Source organism: Lissotriton vulgaris, chromosome 1_1 (assembly GCF_964263255.1).
Source record: "Lissotriton vulgaris chromosome 1_1, aLisVul1.2, whole genome shotgun sequence".
NCBI lineage: Eukaryota > Metazoa > Chordata > Amphibia > Caudata > Salamandridae > Lissotriton > Lissotriton vulgaris.
Genome location: NC_141685.1, coordinates 837,071,401 through 837,091,868, shown reverse-complemented (window position 1 = coordinate 837,091,868; position 20,468 = coordinate 837,071,401). Strand labels below are relative to the sequence as shown.

General features: G+C 44.7%; 1 protein-coding gene across 2 annotated transcripts in view; it reads left to right on the top strand.

The window, feature by feature from the left end:
- Positions 1–8,894: 8,894 nt before the first annotated feature.
- LOC147747983 (cytochrome P450 2D15-like) overlaps positions 8,895–20,468 on the top strand; it is a 464,117-nt gene continuing 452,543 nt past the window's right edge. The window contains exon 1 of one of the 2 annotated variants that reach the window (XM_086957535.1): positions 8,895–9,186. In XM_086957535.1, coding sequence (XP_086813661.1) covers positions 8,977–9,186 — 210 coding nt within the window. In that variant the 5' untranslated portion in view covers positions 8,895–8,976. The remainder of the gene's footprint in view (positions 9,187–20,468) is intronic. The other variant, XM_086957525.1, reaches the window with a different exon arrangement.

Sequence of the window (20,468 nt, the reverse complement as noted above, 5' to 3'; positions counted from 1 at the left end):
TTGATTGACTCCTCATAGAGTCCTCCACCCTGAATTCCGCCATTTTGGCCCTCCATTCACTTGGGTGTAACCATTCCTTCCGGGTTTTGGCATACTCTAATTCTCGATTGTCCGTCAATAATGAAAACATATTAATATATTTGTTGGCCCACACTATCTCTTTCGTGGCCATTGGAACATGTTGTGCCAGACATTCCCGCCGTGAAGGCACAGCACCCTCCCCCATTATTGGGAGCGACTTCTTACCATTTTCCGTCGTACCTCCGGTCGTGTCCGTCGCCTTATTCCGGTTCTCGACCGCAGCCGTGTTCGCCACCTGCAGAGGAATAGAAGGCATGTTCCCCACCCCAGAGCCCCTTGCCTGCCTGAGCTGGTCGATAATTTGCCTGGCCTCCTCAGCTGGATCTTCCGCAGCCGCGGATCCCCCCCGCTCCCTTCTTCAACCAAGGCAATACCGCTTCTAGATGCATCGCCAGTTCGGGGGGTACCTGTTCCTTCTCCAGTGGTGTGATAATCACAGGGATTGGCAATCCCCCATCCGTTGCAGGTTACTGGGACCAGCGGAACTTCCATCGGGACCGGGACCTCGCTAGGACCCCCTTTCTCTTTCTTCTTTTTCCCCTTGTCCCCCCCTGGAGTAACGTTTGGCAAAGCAGGCCCTACAATCCTCTTAGGTCTCCCTGAGGGCCCCGCCTGAGCTTCCACTTTCTTCTGGAGCGCCGCTAAGCTGCGACCCAATCAGTCCACTTTACCAAATTTTTTGTCCATCGCCGATACTTGGTTTACCAGTGTGCGAAGCATCCGTTCCATCTCGGAGCTCTTCCCATTCTTCTTTCCAGGCATATCCGACGTTCTGCTTTTCTCTCTGCCTGTTTTCCAGCAGCTCCTCGGATCCCAGATACGCCTCGACGACTGAAACAGAAAGAACAACGATTACCACGTTCAAAAAACTGCTGCTTGTTCCCTTGAGGGCTCACGAGTGGTGCAGCCTTCAGAGCGCGGGAACAAGAGGACGCCTGCCTGGACCCCCGTGCCTTTTAACTTGCAGCGGGAAGGCGGGCGGCATCCCCCTCCCGCCCAAAAGTGGACGGACTTCCGGGCGGGTGTTAGGACAACCCTCTTAGGCGGCGGGGGCGTTCTCCAACCACGCCACTTTGGGCATACCGGCTGGGGACACGCCCCCCCGCCTGCAAAGGTTTCCCGGGCGGTCGGGGCACCCAGCCATACGTTCGGGGTGACCGAGAGGTCTCCCCTTTCCAAATGACACATATTTGCTGAAACCACACTTCCACACTTTAGTATTTTTGCGCTATATAGATTTTTCAGTAAAACTGCATGATGGGATTTTGCTTCCATTTCAATGAAAAATGTCTTGTATGTAAAAGACAGTGCCTCTTTCTGCCCTAAAATAATGCCTCAACAGTGTATACAGTTTCTAGTCTGTAGCACACTTCTGTGCATCAATGAGAATCTGCAGTTTAAAAGCTCACAGAAATGAAACTATCCAATCAGTATACTATTTCCAATATACCGCTAAAATAAGAAGCGCTGATATATGGCTAGCCAGTGATATAGTATTGTCAAGTCCTATCTAACGCCTCTGACCATAAACCTCAGCAGTGTGCAGCCAATTATAGCGCGTGCAGGCTGGTTAATAACTCCCTTTTCCTGCTTTATGCTCTAACCCTCATACAAGACCACTCTCCTATGGGTCTTATCCATCACCCAGTACTATACCAGCCCCTATACCAGTCATCACCAGCTGAACAGAAATGGAGTATTTGAAGTGATCTGACACATTAAGCAGGTCCCAATTAGCTACATCCTATGCGTACCACTTTTACGTCTCAAAAAGTCTATCAGAGCAGATCTTCCCGACCACTTCTCTCACCAAACAAGACTAATCAGAACCATGAATTGTAAACAAAATATCAGACTCGACAACTCAGTGAAGTAACCATATCAATAGACATCGCCATCACCATCCCGGACGGATACAAGATCACCCGGAGGGACCGCGTCAACCAGACTCTAGGAGGCATCACCATCGTCCAAAAGAACACTATCCGCATCACGACCAACTCCGACGACACCCTCACAGCCGCTGAACACCTGCTCTTCCAGATCCACACCGACCCCAAGACCACCCTCAGAGGCACCCTCATCTACAGACCCCCGGGACCACGCACACAATTCAGCGAGGACATCGCCGACTTAATCAGCCCGCACGCCCTCCCCTCCGCTGACTACATCCTTCTCGGTGACCTCAACTTCCACCTAGAGAACAACAACGACCGCAACACCACCACCCTGCTGGACAACCTCGCCAACCTTGGACTCAAGCAACTGGTGACCACCCCCATCCACTACGCCGGCCACACGCTTGACCCCGCCTTCTCCTCCAGCAAAGACATCTCCTTCAGCCACGCCACCGGACTCCACTGGACAGACCACAGCTGCGTCCACTTCAGCTTCAAAAGGACCACGACCCACCACCACCCGCAACAGGTTCCCCGCAGGAGCTGGAACAAGATGACAGCCGACCAGCTCGCCACATCCCTGGGCCACAACCCTCCCGCCAGCTCAGCGAACCCCAACCAAGCCGCCAACGACCTCACGAGGTGGATCAGCAACTGCGCAGATGACCTCGCTCCACTGAAGACCCCCCCCCCCCCCCCCCACCAGACCCGGCGACAAGAAAGCATCCTGGGTTACCGACGAACTCAAGAGCTCCAAGAAGAACTGCCGAGTCCTCGAGAAAGCCTGGCGCAGAGACCCAACTACAGACAACATGACCACCCTCAAGCTTGCCACTCGAAAGCATCACCAGCTGATCCACGCCATCAAGAGAACCGCATTCAAGGAACGCCTGGACAACAACGCCCACAACAGCAAGGAACTCTTCAACATCGTCAAAGAACTCTCGAACCCTAGCGCCGGAAACGACATCACTCCCTCGCAAGACCTCTGCAACTTGCTCGCATCGTTCTTCCACAGCAAGATCGCAGACATACACAACAGCTTCAGCACACAGCCGACGCACCCTACGGCTGCACCAACGCCCCCCACCACCACCCTCCATGCCTGGACCCCAGTCAACACCGAAGACACCATCCGCACGATGAACTCCATCCACTCCGGCTCCGCAACCGATCCCTGCCCTCACCACATCTTCAACAAGGCCGACTCCGTCAGGGCCGGCTCTAGGCTCATGGTGGCCCTGTGCAGGAAGCGTAGGTGGGGGCCCCGGAAGAGGGGGTCCGGACGGGGCGGAGCCAAGTCTAAATATGGTTATGATTTCTATGCCTATACACAGTGGCGTCACTAGGGTTGGTGTCACCCGGTGCGGGTAACTCATGGTGCCACCCCCTCACGACTTACCGCATGGACCAGTAAAAACCCTGGGGCTTATTTTATTTACAAGCCCCTTGCGCCGCCGTTGCGCCACTTTTTCCCATATTAAAAGTGACGCACTGGTCGCGCATGGGGCTTGTAAATAAGCCCCCCTGTGCTCCTAGAGCATGATGTATCACATATCTGAATGCAATGACAGAAACAGAAAAATACAAGTCAGTTGACACACCATGGTAAACACAGCTTTTTAGTGTGTTTTAAAACCACGCCCTCAGCGCTCCTAGACAGAGTGAGCATGATGCATCACGTATCCGAATGCAATGACAGAAACAGCAAAATACAAGTCAGTTGACACACCATGGTAAACACAGCTTTTTAGTGTGTTTTAAAACCACGCCCTCAGCGCTCCTAGACAGAGTGAGCATGATGTATCACATATCCGAATGCAATGACAGAAACAGCAAAATACAAGTCAGTTGACACACCATGGCAAACACAGCTTTTTAGTGTGTTTTAAAAGCACGCCCTCAGCGCTCCTAGACAGAGTGAGCATGATGTATCACATATCCGAATGCAATGACAGAAACAGCAAAATACAAGTCAGTTGACACACCATGGTAAACACAGCTTTTTGGTGTGTTTTAAAACCACGCCCTTAATTAAATTTAAAATTAAGATGCGCCATGTTATGCTTAGCGTGTACACACACTTTTAATGGTAGCTGCGCCCAGTGCACTAATAGCCCCCCAGGGATCCAGCACAACTTCCCCCAACCACAAAAAGAGTGATAATACTCCCCAATCAAATAACTTGATTTTACATATTGCTTCATGCCTCGCTTATGCCATTTCAATACCTATACGTGACTGGGGCAGGTTACATAAACTTAAGGTGCAGATACCAGTGTCCAATTCATTTTGCACAATGTTGGCACTTTTCAAATATGAAATTGTCCCCAAAATGTGTGTCTGAGTCCACATTACAGAGAGATCTTTGTACCAGGGAAACAATTGTGGAACCATTGCTGACCATATCAACTCACTTTTTTTGCTTATAAATCAATTTATGCGATCATTGAGATTTTAACAGACAAGCCATTGTCCATGAGCAATTCTTCATTTAAAAGAACGAGCAAAGACACTTTAATATATAATATATATAAAATATGGAGCAGACTGATTTTCCTTCAGATGTAGTCCTAAATCGGGCACATTTGAAAAATGTTGAAAATGTTTTTTTCTTTACACATGCTTTTTAGAAAACAGTAACAACTGTGACCTCACTTTGTGTCTTGCTTGTCCTGGTGAAACCAGAATTTATCTGAATCCCTATCACAAAAGTAGCAAAAATGGTGCCAATAAATATGCTCTGATTTTGGTGTCTCAGTGGGGTGTTTCTGCAAAACGGTCAGTGATGTTTCTGTCATTTGACTTAATAGTGCTCAGTTTATTCACTTTAGGAAGATGGAACGCTAACTCGACGTTTCAAGGATTAAAACTCGTGCCCTGGCGATCATTGCAGAGGGCAGACGGAAACTCCCAACTCACTGGACCATCTTGACGGCTAGTGCTTTAAATGAGACTGCAATGTCGGGTTCTGAGTACCTACACTTCTTTATTTGGAGAGGGAGAGTACCTGCACTTCATACACTTTAATGGGAAAGAACCGACCCTTTTCAGAAGTAAACAGGTACTGTTGTATATAGGGTACCTGCACTTATTTTTCTTTTTAAAGTACTGTTGGCAGCATATATGAAAATATAAAAAGTTGTCCCAAAGATTTTCTAAAGGTGGCATTTTGGGCATCAGTCACCACCCCTATGCAACATACGCTTGCTACCCTTTGTAAACTGCTTGCATGCTCTGTGGTTTTACCCACTACGTCCTACTCATCGAGACACGGGGGCAGGGCCAGAAAAAATAATACATGATTTAATGTCGCCCCAGGGCCGTCAATGGTAGCGCTCGCGCGCTACAAGTCTGATTGACGGGCCTGGAGGCTGGGACGGACGGACGGGCGGACAGTCGCAAATTAAAATGCTGGCAGCAAATTAAAACGCGGGAGTCGGGACCGGTACATTGCGACCACAATTTTTGAAGAACAGCTGCGCGCACTTTCAAACTGGGCCACGCACAGCCTTTCTAATTTTTATTGTGGACAATACACAGTGTCCCAAGGCCCACATACATATTAAAGGCCGCAAAAGGCCACAGTGCCACGCGACGCCCCCGAAATTGTGCCGCCAGATGCGGACCGCCCGCCCCCCCCCAGCTACGCGGCTTCAGTGAAAACAACATGTCCTTGTGTAATGAAACTGGTACTTATGAAAGGCGCTCCAATACTTTCGGGTCAAGTTTGCGCTATATAAATCTGCTAAGAAAAAGGGCTAAAGAACTCCCTTTTATGAATATAGCAAGTCACTTAAGTGTTTCGTGACCATTTAGAGAGCAAGGTCAAATATTGAGGTCGTTTATAAAATCACCGAAGCCTGAAGAGACTTACAGTATCCTTTTTGAAAAAAACCTAGTAGGTATTTTATTCCATATATTATATGATACTCACAGAAAGTCACTCTTCCAGTAATCAACTTTTAAATTCGTAGTTTCTTGCTCAGTTTAATAAAATACATTATCTCGTTTCAGGTTTGCGGAATGACTGAAATTTATACCATGAAAAAATAAACATGCCAAATTGTAGTTTGTAACTTGTCACAATCGCTAATGTAAAATGTAAAGTAAGTCACTTTCAAAATGTGAGGTAACCTGCAGATAAAATTTCTGTTTTCTCGAAAATAACTCCAGCACTGTAATATATAAATGTACTTTTCATAAGTGGCCACTTATGAGTTAGAGGCATGACTTTCTAGGGGAAAATATTTAGAGAGGTAAAAACTGTGTTTGATATGCAGCAGATGTAATTCTGTCATGTGGTATGCTTCTGGATTGCCTCTGGCAGCATGGAATCTGACGTCACAGCTGAACTGTAATCATTCATTACTGTGAAGTACTAATGTAATTTTCTTGTTACCCGGTGCTAGTGATGTTAGAACGTAATAAGACCATTAGAGACAGGTGCCTAGGAGGCATTGCAAGCTGCTTGCGTTGTAAGCCTATACTTTCAGCTCGTGTTTTGCCTTTGGGTGTGATATCTGCTTGTCGCAAAAACAACTATTTTGCACTATTGATTTAGCACACATGTTAAAGATTCCACCACGACTCTAACAATGTCCAAAGATAAAGCCACAGTTCTCTCCAGTTGTCTTACAGTGCACCACTGTTCAGATATGTAATTGGCACACGAGGTCTTCTATTGTTGGAGCCAGAGACAGTGATGGGAAAATTAGTATTTGTCGCTGTTTACAAATTCTTTTGCTTTCCTGGAAGAGGCGCGAGCTCAACCTGCAGAAGATTATATCAGGTTATAAGAGGGAGCACGCTCACGCATTGCCCGGAGGCCGCCAAATCCTGCCAGGGGGCCGCCAGTGATCCATCCGATCCGATCCTTGTGGCGGCCCCTGGGGTTTGGCGGCCCTGTGCAGGTGCACAGTTTGCACATGCCTTGGGCCGGCCCTGACTCCGTCATCACACCCCATCTCCGGGACATCATCAACGCCTCCTTCGACACCGCCACCTTCCCAGAGAGCTGGAAGCACGCCAAACTCAGCGCCCTACTGAAGAAGCCATCAGCTGACCCCACCGACCTCAAAAACTACCGCCCCATCTCGCTCCTTCCTTTTCCTGCCTAAGTCATCGAGAAGACCGTCAACAGACAGCTGGCCGCCTTCCTCGAGACGAATGGATCCCTCAACCACTCGCAGTCCGGCTTCCAGGCCAACCACAGCACCGAGACCGCCCTCATCGCAGCCACTGACGACATCCGAACCCTGCTCGACAACGGGGAAAGAGCGGCCCTCATCCTCCTGGACCTCTCCGCGGCGTTTGACACAGTCTGCCCCCGCACCCTAGTGCAGCGCCTCAACAACATCGGAATCCAAGAGAAGGCACTGGAATGGATCATCTCCTTCCTCGCCGGAAGAACACAGAGAGTCCGCCTCCCCCCGTTCAGATCCGAGGCCACCAAAGTCATCTGCGGCGTACCACAAGGATCATCACTCAACCCCACGCTGTTCAACATCTACATGATCCCCCTTGCGGCCATCGCACGCCAACACAACCTCAACATCATCTCCTACGCCGACGACACCCAGCTGATCCTCTCCCTCACCAACGACCCCGCCACCGCCAGAACCAACCTACATGAAGGGATGAAAGACGTAGCCGAGTGGATGATGAACAGCCGCCTGAAACTGAACTCAGATAAGACGGAAGTACTCATCCTGGGATCTTTGCCCTCCGCCTGGGACGACTCCTGGTGGCCCCCTGCCCTGGGCAGCGCACCCAAACCAACAGACCACGCACGCAACCTGGGCTTCATCCTGGACTCCTCCCTCTCCATGACCAGACAAGTCAACGCCGTCTCCTCGTCATGCTTCAACATCCTATGCATGATCTTCCAGTGGATCCCCACCGAAACCAGGAAGACGGTCACCCAGGCCTTAGTCACCAGCCGACTGGACTACGGCAACTCCCTCTATGCCGGAACCACAGCCAAACTCCAGAAAAGACTCCAGCGCATTCAGAACGCCTCAGCAAGCCTCATCCTGGACATTCCCCGACACAGCCACATCTCCGTACAGCTGAGAAACCTGCACTGGCTCCCCGTCAGCAAGAGAATCACGTTCAGACTCCTCACCCACACACACAAAGCTCTCCACAACCAAGGCCCAAGATACCTCAACGACCGTCTGACCTTCTACACTTCCAACCGCCAGCTTCGATCGACCAGCCACGCCCTCGCCGCCGTCCTCCGCATCCCAAGAGCCACAACGGGAGGAAGATCCTTCTGCTACCTGGCTGCCAAGATGTGGAACTCCCTCCCCATCCACCTCCGCCTGACCCAAGACCACCTCTCCTTCAGGAAGCAACTGAAGACCTGGCTGTTCGAGCAGTAGCGGACCCCACTCCCCCTAGCGGCTTGAGACCCTCCGGGTGAGTAGCGCGCTATACAAATGCTTTGATTGATTATCATATGAAATACCACAAAAAAACCTGCACAGTTGCTCAAAGCGGCGTTCATACTGAAAAACCGTGAAGTGCACTATTGTCTCAACCTAATAAAACTTATTTTGGCTTGTACTTAGGTGGTTGTCTATTTACTTACTAATATACTATTGTGGGACCTCCTCCATTGTGTCTGTAAAACATACCTTTTGTCCAGCATTTCGACCCTTTGTCCTGAATTTTTACACTCACCGCCCTGAATTTGCACCCATGCCAGTTGGTCACCCTATGCACAACAGAAAGACTGTAAGAATAAGAAAAGATCCCACTAAACAAACCCGTATCAGAGAAAAGAGAAGACAAAGTTAGGAACTAAAATGTGAGAATTGTAGAGAAAACAAGAGCAATGCTTGTACAGCGGAAAGCAGCAGAGGATGGAGCAAAGGTGAAGGGCGGAGCTACGAGTTGATACAGGGCAGAGCAGGGCAGGGTCCTGTTGTGAAACAGAGAAGCTGAAAGCTCAGCGGAGCCCGGAAGAGTGGAGCAGCGGAGTCTGGAAATAATGGAGTTGCTGGCTGCCCTCAAGAGCCTGCTGGCCTCCTGCCTTCACGCCCCCTCTCTGTTCCTCTTCTTCATCACCTTCATCCTTTTAGTAGACTTCATGAAGCGCAGGAAAGGCGGGAGTTCCTACCCACCCGGCCCTTCGCCCTGGCCCTTCGTCGGGAACACGCTGCAGGTGGATTTTCGTAACCTACCAACGTCCTTCGATAAGGTAAACTGTGGTGAGGGGAGGGGCTCTGGGAAGGGCGAAGGGGCGGTGCCCAACCAGGCTTTAAAACTCGCACAACACACAGGGTAGGACTGGGGAATAAAATATACGCGGGCGCCAAAATAAAAGGACTTCCCCGGCTCGTTTGCGAACAAGATAGCAAAAAACAAGCTGGCCACGTTTGTAAGCAGGCCAGTTAGGAACTTTTAGGCACACTGTATTGGCATTTTGCGATATATTGGAGACTGCATCCATGTGTTTGCCGCAGGCAACGTTTGTGGCAATATTGGGGAAATCAACAGAAAAAACAGCCCCCGTCCATAAAACCGCCCCTCAAATTGCTCAAATCGGCTCACACACTAATATGTCAGAGGAGCCCACTGCGCACTGCGTGATTGCCCTATAGGACAGTCCGACCTTGACTCACCGTTCAACGTTTCCACCCTACAAAAGGGGTAATTGTATCCTTAGCTGTAACATACGTCACTGAGTCTAACGTTCAAATTAAACTTGTTTAAAACAACATGTTAAAAATATGGACTCCTCTTATGTACAGTTTCTCAGGTTTTCCATGTCCATGCGAGGGTAGTTTACCTAGATGATGTTTTTGCTGTGCAGTCTGGGACTCGTAGTCCAATTTATCGCCTTATAAAATCAACCCTACAGATACGGATCACTTTGCAGGACACATATCGACACTCTGTATGTGCGAAGGGGAGGGTGGAGAGCAGTGAGTGATAGAGTAAAGTTGTGGGGTTAGATTCTATAAGCCCATTTTCTAAATTAGACCCTTTTAAAGATATATACTCCTACAGTTACTGACCTGATTTTTGTGTCAGAGTACTTCTGAGTTCCGACCCATTTTACCAAGCTCGACTGCTCGCTGTTGGCATGTTTGGAGAGACAAGGTAACAAAATGAATAACTGTCATACAGACGGAATGAACTAGTCGTACAAGCTGACACACCAGTGGTTAACAACAGTATCCACCACGGATACTGCCCAGTGACCACCTAATGTCAACAATGTAAAGAAAATGTTTCACAATCTACTTCTGCATGTTCCCCATTATATGAAAATATTGGGGGTCTTTGGATTAGGCACAATTTAGTTAACAAGTACTGTAAAAACAAGCATTGGAAAGGCCATTAGGTTTCACCTTTGGGACCTATTGGTTGGCTTTCCCAGGGGGTTTATCCTTGCTGTACACCATCCCCAAAGCTGTGCAAAAACAAAACGATATGCCTAAACCACTCTTTTTTAACACAAACACAATTTTTGGAGGTCAAGAATACTTTTTATTGAATTCTGACCAGGTATTTATATTTTATACCTTTGACTTTCTTTTTTACTTTAAAGATTTTTTATACAATAATTAACAAAAGCAGGACAAACTGTACATATATTTACAATACTATACATAGCAATTTATAAACCAAACGTATCACAATATATCTACACTAAATCAACAACATCATCACAATAAAACACATAATAAATTGATGTATATTTTATTTCAATCAATGAGAGACAAAATCAAAAAAAGGGAGGAAGGGAAGAAGGAGGACAGGAGAAATACAATCAAATTAATGAAACTATTTCATGATGTCTAAGCTAACTACTACTGGTGACTGGCTATTATACACCAGTTATTCCTCCAAATCTGCCGACGCGTTTCGAAACCAGGAAATCAGTTCCTGGAATCTCATCAGGGCCTTTATTTCTTTTGTCTGTCTGATGTAAAAAAACAAAACAATAAAGTTTTGTTTGCAAAATTCAATGTTGGTTTCCATTAGAGTAACACAAAGGACCATTGAACTGACTTGGACTACATACCAAATTTAGGCGGTGAACTGTGGAAAGACTGTCTTATTATGATCATAAATGTTCTTTCTTTCTTAAGCGATCACAAGTGTTCTGGTGGTGTGCGGCAGGCAAAGCTGTTCAAAAAATGCAGAGTGTAAGTTATTCTGATTTCTAACACACCTTGCATAATTACATCAGAAGGAAGCCACTTTTCAGCCTACCTTTTTGTTCGTGTTTGTCCGAATTCTTTTTAGTTCTTCATGTTAACTAATGTATTTATTCAACACATTCAAATGCACTTTCGCAGGCTGCATATCAAGGAATTCTAAAAAAGAGGCAAAAAAATATGGAGGCGTTTTAATACTGCTATCCTATCTCTTAGGCAGTTAACACTCCTATCAGCCCCATTGGAGCATTAGGGCGCCTACCTGGTTATCTGCAGTAAGTTGTGCGATGCCTTTAAGCCACATGCGCTACCATCCTGTGAGAATAAAAAGGGAAACATTGTAACCCCCTGTACCGCGCTCGTATCATTGCTCTTACCGCGAATTTGGCAAAAACATTTACCTAATATTCGAGTCTCTCAAAAGAATAAACCACGTCTCGGTCGATCTCATCAAAGATAGCCGCTTGTTGTGTGGGCGTGATTTATTTCAAATCTCAGAACCAGGAATCATGGAACTTGTAGTGAAATGTCTCAAATCAACCTCATCAAAGATGGCCGCTCGTTGTGTGGGCGTGATTTATGTCAAAAGTCAGAACGAGGAATTATGGGACTTGTAGTGAAATGTCTCAAATCAACTATAATGAAAGACAAGTGTATGGGGATACTAAAAATTGCCTGTTAGGGGTAACTATTTGATCTTAATAACACCCCTGGCTACTCCCGTTCTTATTGAGTATGCCTAAGAACATGTTCTCTTTTTTATTTTCACATCAACTGTGAACATGGTAATTAGCGCAGCGTGAAGGCTTATAACTCGAGGAAGTTCTACACTAGTGTCTGGTGCCTTCTTCCACACAAACTTGTCATCGCTATTTTTGAAAAAAAAGGTGTTAAATAGGGCTCAAACCCAGGACTTAAAAAATGTATGCAGATGGGTGGTCACAAACTACCAAAGAGCTCCAAATGAAGACCGAAATCACAGTCTTGCGACTTCAGATAAATTGTTCAACCCTGTCTAAGTACTATTGAATTTTAAAATCAGGTACGCTTCCTTCTGTAATAGGACTAGTTCGACATCCAGACAGCGATTAGTTTGATTTAATATGAACAGGATAGACCATTTGAAATCATGTTCGCCATGACCTTTTTCAACTAAATGCTTCACCATGGGTGCTGTCATCACTTTCTTTTTAATACGTGAACGATGTTGGCTGATACGCATATTTATCTGTTGGCTTGTTTTGCTAATGTAAATCCTCATGCACGGACACAGTATCACGTAGATAACGTGTTTAGTCCTACAATTAGAGAAATCAAGATGTTTCCATTTTATTCCTGAATGGCAAAATTCCTTCCCTTGGATAGTACTGGGACATGCCACACAATTTCCGCATTTGTGGTGGCCCTCAATAGGTTTCATGTTCCACTGGGACAACAGGTCATTCTTTGGATTTGGCAATGTAATATCTGCCCTGATTAATTGCTGACCTATACTCTGATTCTTCCTGTAAGCAAAAATCGGTTTAGGAAAAGGAGAATCTAAACCTTCCAACAAATGCCAGTTCAAAACGGCCTGTCTCATTTTATGTGTATCAGGGCAAAAAGTCGTTACACACACTAGTTTGTCAAGTGCTGTTCACTTTTTTACTTGCAGAAGACATTCGCGGGTGATGAAGCGAGCTCTTTTAAAGGAATGCTTCAACAATTTTTTGGGGTAACCTCGTTGTTTCATGTCCATACAAAAATTTTGGGCATGAGTGTCATACTGGCGCACATCAGAACTATTCCTCCTTATGCGTAATAGTTGACCATAAGGCAGGTTTGCCTTAAGATTTCTCGGGTGTGCACTTCTATGGTGTAAGATGGTGTTCCTACCTGTAGACTTTTTGTACAATGATGTTTGTAATCGTCCCTGGACCCATGTCAATTCGACATCAAGAAATGTCATTCTAGTGGTACTAAATTTCATGGAAAATTGTCGGTGGGCATGTCATATTGTAGGTGTGCGTACCACTTATGCGCAAACCTACAAAATGTTATTTGCCAGTTTGTATTGGTGAATAACAACACCAAAAACCACTGGCCTTCCAGTAGGTCTGGCTTTAAAGGACTGTTGTGTGGCAAAGTGATGCATCACAAAACAAAGTGACGGATAAAATGCTTGAATTCATCTCAGCCAGGGCTGGCTTTAGGGTGGTGTGACCGTTGCAGACGCAGCTGACGCTGACCTCTGGAGGGGGAGTTAGCGTTTTGAAATGAACTAATGGGTTTAAAAGCACACACTGCAGAGTTTCTTGTTTGTGGGACTGGTTTCAGGAACTCAGAATGTTAAAATGCATCTTTTTAGTGAGGGGGATTTTTACATTCTGTCTCTGAAAATACCACTTTCAGAAAGTATGTATTTTTCTTGCTTAGCCATCCAGTGTGCCTCTGCTAGGTTTGTGTATTGCATGTGTGGCTTTGGACTAACAGAGGCTGGGAAGGAGCAGTGACCCCTGAGAGTCTGATGAGGCAGGGCTAGGCTGAATAGACCTGGGCTGCATTTAGAGTAGGGGGAAGAGATTTCCTTTCACCTGACTGGGCACGGTCTGCCTTTCACAATGCTGTCTCCACCTCCTGCCAGGAAGCTGCACCAAAAAGGACAGGACTGGTTTTGACCAAGCACAGGGCTTCTCTGCCATCAGAGAACAAATGATTTTGTGGTATAAATATTGGGGGCCCAGAACTTTAGATCCTTTCTGGGAATCAAGAGGAACTTTTGCCAAGGAGAAGAGTCGTAGAAGCTGAGGAGGAGTACTGCCCCTGTGCTGTTTGCTGCCTGGGGTTGGCCTGCAGTGGCTACTACTGCCAAGGAAAGGACAAAAGGACTTTTCTGTTTGCTGTGTCCCCTGCTTGAAGAAGGTCTCCAAGAGCTTGAATTGAGCTTGCCTCCTGTTCTGAAGTCTCAGGGACACAAAGACTTCACCACCAGCTCCCTGAACTTCCTTGTTGGGAGTTCTGATCTGCAAAGAGGTGCCTGCTGTTGTTTTAGACCTCAAGAGACTGTTTTTCCGCTGGCAGCTGGAAAAGTTACACAACTTCGAGAAGCGAGACGCATCCGCACCTGTTTCTGACACATCGCTGAAGAAACAGTCGCAGCGCCTGCTGCGGCTTAAGAAATTTCTGCACGCCCCATTGAGTGCACCGAAGTCCGAGACCAATGCACCGATTTCGACACAAGGCCTGCTGTGCGGCTGCAAGAGTTCAAGCATGGTCCCGGATCGTCGCATCGCATCGAGGAGCCAAGTTTGTCGCATTGTTGGGACAAGCAGTAAGAAACCGACGCATAACAACACATCAAGTCCTCTCCAGTAAGGAACAGGCGCAACACCTGCCCTGGCGCATCACCTCCCCTGGAGCAAGGAACCGAAACATCACCTTCCCTGCGGCCCGCTTTGTTTGTTTGCTTGACGCATCCCAGGTACTTTGTGAGAAAAGTGTTGCATCTTCTATTTGCTTTGAACTGAACTATTTCTACCATCTGAAAGTCATATTTTTATTACTTTATTGTGGATTTTTGTTGCTTGGTCTTGTTTTGGTTTAGATAAAGATTACTTATTTTTCTAAAATGGTGTGGTGTCCATTTGTAATGTTTTCACTATATTACTGTATATGTTCATAAATGCTTTACACACTGCCTCTAAGATAAGCCTGTCTACTCGTGCCAAGCTACCAAAGGGGTGAGCAGGAGTTATTTTAGAGTGTATTCCTATTACCCTGAGTAGAAGCAAGGGTCCCTATTTGGACAAAATTACCTACCTCTGCCAATGAGAGACCTCCATTTCTAACAGCAAGTTTTTAAATTGCGAGATAAAATGGAACAGACATTATGCAGTATCAAGGCTTGGATCTTTGGGTAACACACTTGTGGACCGACTTTACTAATTCTGGTCTCCAGGGGCACTGTTCCACTGACTTGCCAGTGTTTTTTCCCTTGTTGCCACAGTCTTTGAACCTACCCTCTGTCAATGGAAGACATCATCAGAAGTTAGAACATATGCTTTTTAAACCCCCCAACCAACCGTAGGAGACAATGGGAATTGGCATTTCACTAACATTGACCTGGGCATACTGTGCGTTTTCACACAATCTCTAAAAAAAGTTGGAAATAAACTTGAGATTGCTGCAAGTTAACAGAATATAGAAATATTAATTGAAAACAGGCACAAACACTCAACTACTAAAAATTACAAAATCCAAAGGAAGACCTCCTCTTAAAAGAGTTGTGAACAGATTGCTTAAAAGATGTATTTAGAACACATTGTTATGACCAGAAATAACAATGTAGGGAGCAAAATTGCAAAATCCAAAATCTTTCCAATGGTGCATATGAAAGTCGGTTTACAGTAGGTGCACATGGGGTTGATATGTCTCTTTGGTACATTAAAAGTAAGTAAGACTTATTTTAAAATTTTTGCATGTACAAAGACAGAGTATGAATTGTAGGAATCCTTTTTGCCATGATGAAGGGCCAAGACTACTTCTGGGGCTACGTAAGGGGCCGAAACATGTTAGCACAATGATACTAGAAAGGAGGAATGACACCTATTCTCTAAAATCTTCATCCAAATTATTGTTTTAGCTGCCTTATGAACCCTTTAAATAAAGTAAACTCCTTTGGGTTAAGCAGAGACAATTTTAACAATGACCCTGGATCCCACGCATATACAGAATTAGTTATTCAGAACTCCATCCTTTCGAGGTTAAGACCTCCGTGGTGATACTATCCTACCAGGGTGGAATGGTCAAGTCAATGATGAAGCATGCTACTATAATTTGGGTGAGACTTTTTCCTCATGTATATTTGATTTTGCTCCTATAGGACACAGGCACTTTCCCAATTTATTAAGTAGAGGTATTGTTATTTTATATTTTGTGTGGATGAATTAATTCCCTGACCTGTCACAGTGGATCTCACGGCTTTAAAGCACCGGTCGTCCTACAGAATACCGAAATAGGCCTTACTTGCAGACACAATGAATACTGAGCATAAAGGTCTCTGGACTGTCTATGCTCAGATACAAAATCAGGTTTAGCAGAATAGATTTATACAAATCTTATATTCCAGTTAGCTTCTGAATGTCTACAGGGTATTTATGTTGATCTCTGCCCAAGAAAGCTTTTCAAAAATCTCAAAAAAAACTTTTTACATAACAACCTAATGAATATATTGGCAAAAAGAATTAATAAAGTATTCTAAAATGTACCAAAGTAAAAAAAGACATTTGTGCACCTGAAACAAAATCCTGGGTCCAAGCATGAACATATATTTGAGTGTGCCAACCTGAAACATTTGCTGCAGTGGAAATCAGATAAATTAAAAATATTTTGCCATGACAAATTGTACATAATCTTCCATTGCCCATTGCTATCCATCTGCCAGTTTAAAACCCATCACAATTTCTGTGCCAGAAAATAAAATACCATCCTTATTGATTCCTTCTAATGCCGGGATGCTGACATATGCATGCCTTAAATATATATGGGATTTATTAAACTATTTCAGCCTGATGTCTATTATGTTTTGGGTTCTGCTTAAATAATCTTGGGTTTTGCTAATAATAATATATATAACTTATTGCTAAATGTTGCAGCTCATATGGGTTAATCACTGATCCTCCATAGCCGCCTCTCCCACTTGTTCCTTCCTCGTCACCTCCTTATTATTTTCCAAATCCTCACCCACTCCTAAGTCTAGTGTAAGATGACATTTTGATTTTTAGTGGTCCTTCCACCCGAGCAAAAGAGCACATTGGTTGCCTCTAGTTGCAATCTGGCATTCGTATGGCAGTGCAATAAAACACCTTCACCCAACTACCTACCCACCTGTCCTCTTGTTTATTGCTTCCAAATTTAAATATTTTGCCAGAATGATGATGGGTCTAGAATGATCAAGGTTTTGGGAGGCGAGCAACAACTAAAAGAAGAGCCAGGGCAGCTGTGGATTTTGTAAAACCTAGGAGTGTAGCAAATGCCTCTGTTTGTCCAAGCAATATTCCTGGGAAGGTAAACATTCCACATCTGCACAAGTGGTTTTCCAACATTGCGGAACAGAATTGCAGTTGTTCATAAGTGAGGGTCATGGAATCCCAGAGCGACCCTCTCACTTTTTGGAGAGCGAGAAGTGGAGACATTTTTGCCAAAGGTCTAAAAGCCTCAGAGGATCTCTCCGTTGATCCAAAAATTTCACATGCTGCAGGACTACAGCCTTTGTTCACCTGACAAACCTTCACTCCGATTTGACCCCCCACCCCCCCCCCAGTCCCCCTCTCCCCTCTTTTAATTTCAGTCACTGGGACGCTGTATGTTATGATTACTGATACCCCAGACGGTTTCTTTTACTTTTCTCAGTGTTTTCTGGTTCCCTTTAAGTATTTCCCTCCTTGCCGGTTCACCTGCCCTCATTTTCTTTCCTCCCCCTTTTTCCTTTGTCCCCCTCTCCTTTCTATACCCCATTGGGCCTGTGTACATTTTCTTTCTATGCTATAGCTACTCCTGTTATTGTGCAACACTGTCTTTTCCTACGTCTAGACCTGGCTCCTGTAACTGATTTAATTTTGTAAGTCATGGATCCTAATGTAAAGCACTCTGATACCTCCGGGTCTAGCCAGCGCTATATAAAACTCTGCAAATAAATAAATAAAATAGATATAAAGCCCAGGTTATATGGTAGGATTATTCACAAAGAAATGCTCGCAATTTACACGATTGAATAATGTGTCCTTTTAAATATGGAAACTGTGTTGAAGTTGTCCAATACATTACCAATTGTTTGTAGATGAGACTAAAAGGTTCCATCTTACCTCATAAAGGCTTTCTATTATAGCTGTAGTATGTCCTGAGGCTTTAATTTTTGATGGTGGACTGCCAGTCCCAGATCCTTACAGACTACAGTAATTAATGCCTGGAAACACATTTCTTCAGGAAGTGGTGTGGCATTGGGATCCTTGCAAGTCAGATTTCTATGCCTTCTGCCTGTCAGCTTCCTCCGTTCATTAGCTGGAGACAAAAGACCACAACGGTTCATGAGAATGATGATGCGGGATGCTTTGGCTGACCATTCAGCATTAGGATACCATTTATATGGCAAAGTTGATTTGCCTGACAGATAAAATTTTAAGCTACACCCAGTGTTGAGTGTTGCTTACCAGACAAATGTTTAGTTAATTTGAGAAATTTCACCTTGTTGCAATGCCATTCTGCATTCATTCTCTGTATATATATATATATCTCCTGCTTGTGCTGTGTGATCACGTGTACTACTTTGTTCACCACTATTTAGGGAGAAGACACAATTGTAATTCAAACAAAATTGATAATTGCTTGTCACATAGGTGTTTATCTTGTGCGAATGCTGTTTTTAGTACTGTGGCAGTGTGTCAAATAAGTGCTTCCTATTTTGCCAGTTAACTATTTATGACCAGCCGCTGGTGAACACTTTGAGCATTCACCTTTACTACTTTGCCAATATGCATTTACTTGGTGTTGAAGTTGGATTTGATAGGTGGCCCTGTTTGCTTCTGAGTGAGTTGTGCAACACTTGGCAAAGATTATTTCAAAAGTATTGGCCTCCAGATGGTTAAGTTCCGTTCCGGCATTATTATTTGCGGATGACACTATTTTAATTTCCCAAACCCCCAAAGGACTCCAGAACCTTCTTAACAAATTTAGGTTGTATTGTCAGGACAAGAAGCTTGAAATTAATTCGTCCAAAACCAAGGTCATGACAATCAACCCACATAAAGGTTTTAATAAAATGTTCTCCATAAATAATGAAAACATTGAAGAAGTCCAAAGTTTTAAGTACCTGGGTATCACTTTAGATAGCAAAATATCTTGGAAATCTCAACTAGAAACTTCAAAGATCAGACTAGTCCAGAATCAAGCTCCTATTTTAAGGAAACACAAAAATAGCTATTATAAATCAGTCACTCCAGCAATCAGTCTTTTTAAATACAAATGTCAGACGAAGTCTTCCTCGGAATCTGATGCGATGATATAAGGGCCCACCTCTCGATACCTCCAATTCTGATTGTAATTATTACACAGAATATTGAAGTGATCAAGCGGGGGGAAAAGGGGAGTTGAGAAGGGAACAGCTGGGAGGGAGATCTGAAAAGGAAAAAGTTAGACACACACTAATACCTATTTACTTATATTTCAGTAAATTTTCCTTAATGCAAGCAGCAATCTAAGCGTGGAGTTTTCATGTAAAACTAGATTCACTTCACAAAATTCTGTGGAATAATATCGCAATTAAACCTCTTGCAATTTGACCTTTTATACTAATTATTCTCCAAATGCTTGATATTTCTTTGCACATAAAACATCTGTACTTTTCTGATAAAACTCTCTCACAAAAAATAGCACGAATTACATTCTCTTCTGTAAATTGTTCACTGTTAGATAGTATCAAAACCTTTAAACTTGTTCACATAGCACGAAACTGTGTATTGCAAAACACTCTAATTTTGTCTTGTTATAGCTTCATAATCAAGTTACATGTAGAAAACATAAGCAAGAGATTTATCTTGTTTCTGTGCTAAAACAATAACTTTCTATTCGAAATATTATGTTGGGTTTACTTCATACCAAAAACATTGACATGATATAAAAAACTGAAACAGCGTTTAAATCTTTCTTGCTCTTTAGATTCTGTAAATACAAAAAATAAAAACCTTTTTGTGCATTAAATCGCCTTCATACCTAAAGAGTACGACCTACTCTTAATTATAGGTTCATCTGCAAACTCTGGACCCCAAAGGAAGAAATTCCTCGAAGAAATCCGGTCCAAAACCACCTTCTCAAAGACTGCCGGAGAAGTTACCAACTCAAGAAGCTCCTCCGGAAAGGTCTGCTCCAGCGCGGCACACACGAATCTGCATCAAAGGGTTAAACAGCATACCAAAACACAGAGCCTGCCTGGAATCAACCTCCTTCTCAGAAATCTCCAGAATAGTGAGCACAGATCCTTGGGTGTGGTCACGTACATCAACGTAACCACACCCGCGTAATTTCCCCTGCTTGCGGCGTTGAAATGCGTGCAATTTGGCATGCTGTCGCATCTCGCGGTATGCGGTTGCCAAAGTGCACGCATCTTGCGTACCCTGCCAAACCTCACTCATCTCGCGTACCCTGCCAAACCTCACTCATCTCGCGTACCCTGCCAAACCTCACTCATCTCGCGGACCATAGGGAATCAATGGAATTTTTTGGGCAAAAATACATTTCCAAAGTTTAGCCTGCCCTAACCCTATAACAAAGCAACCACCAA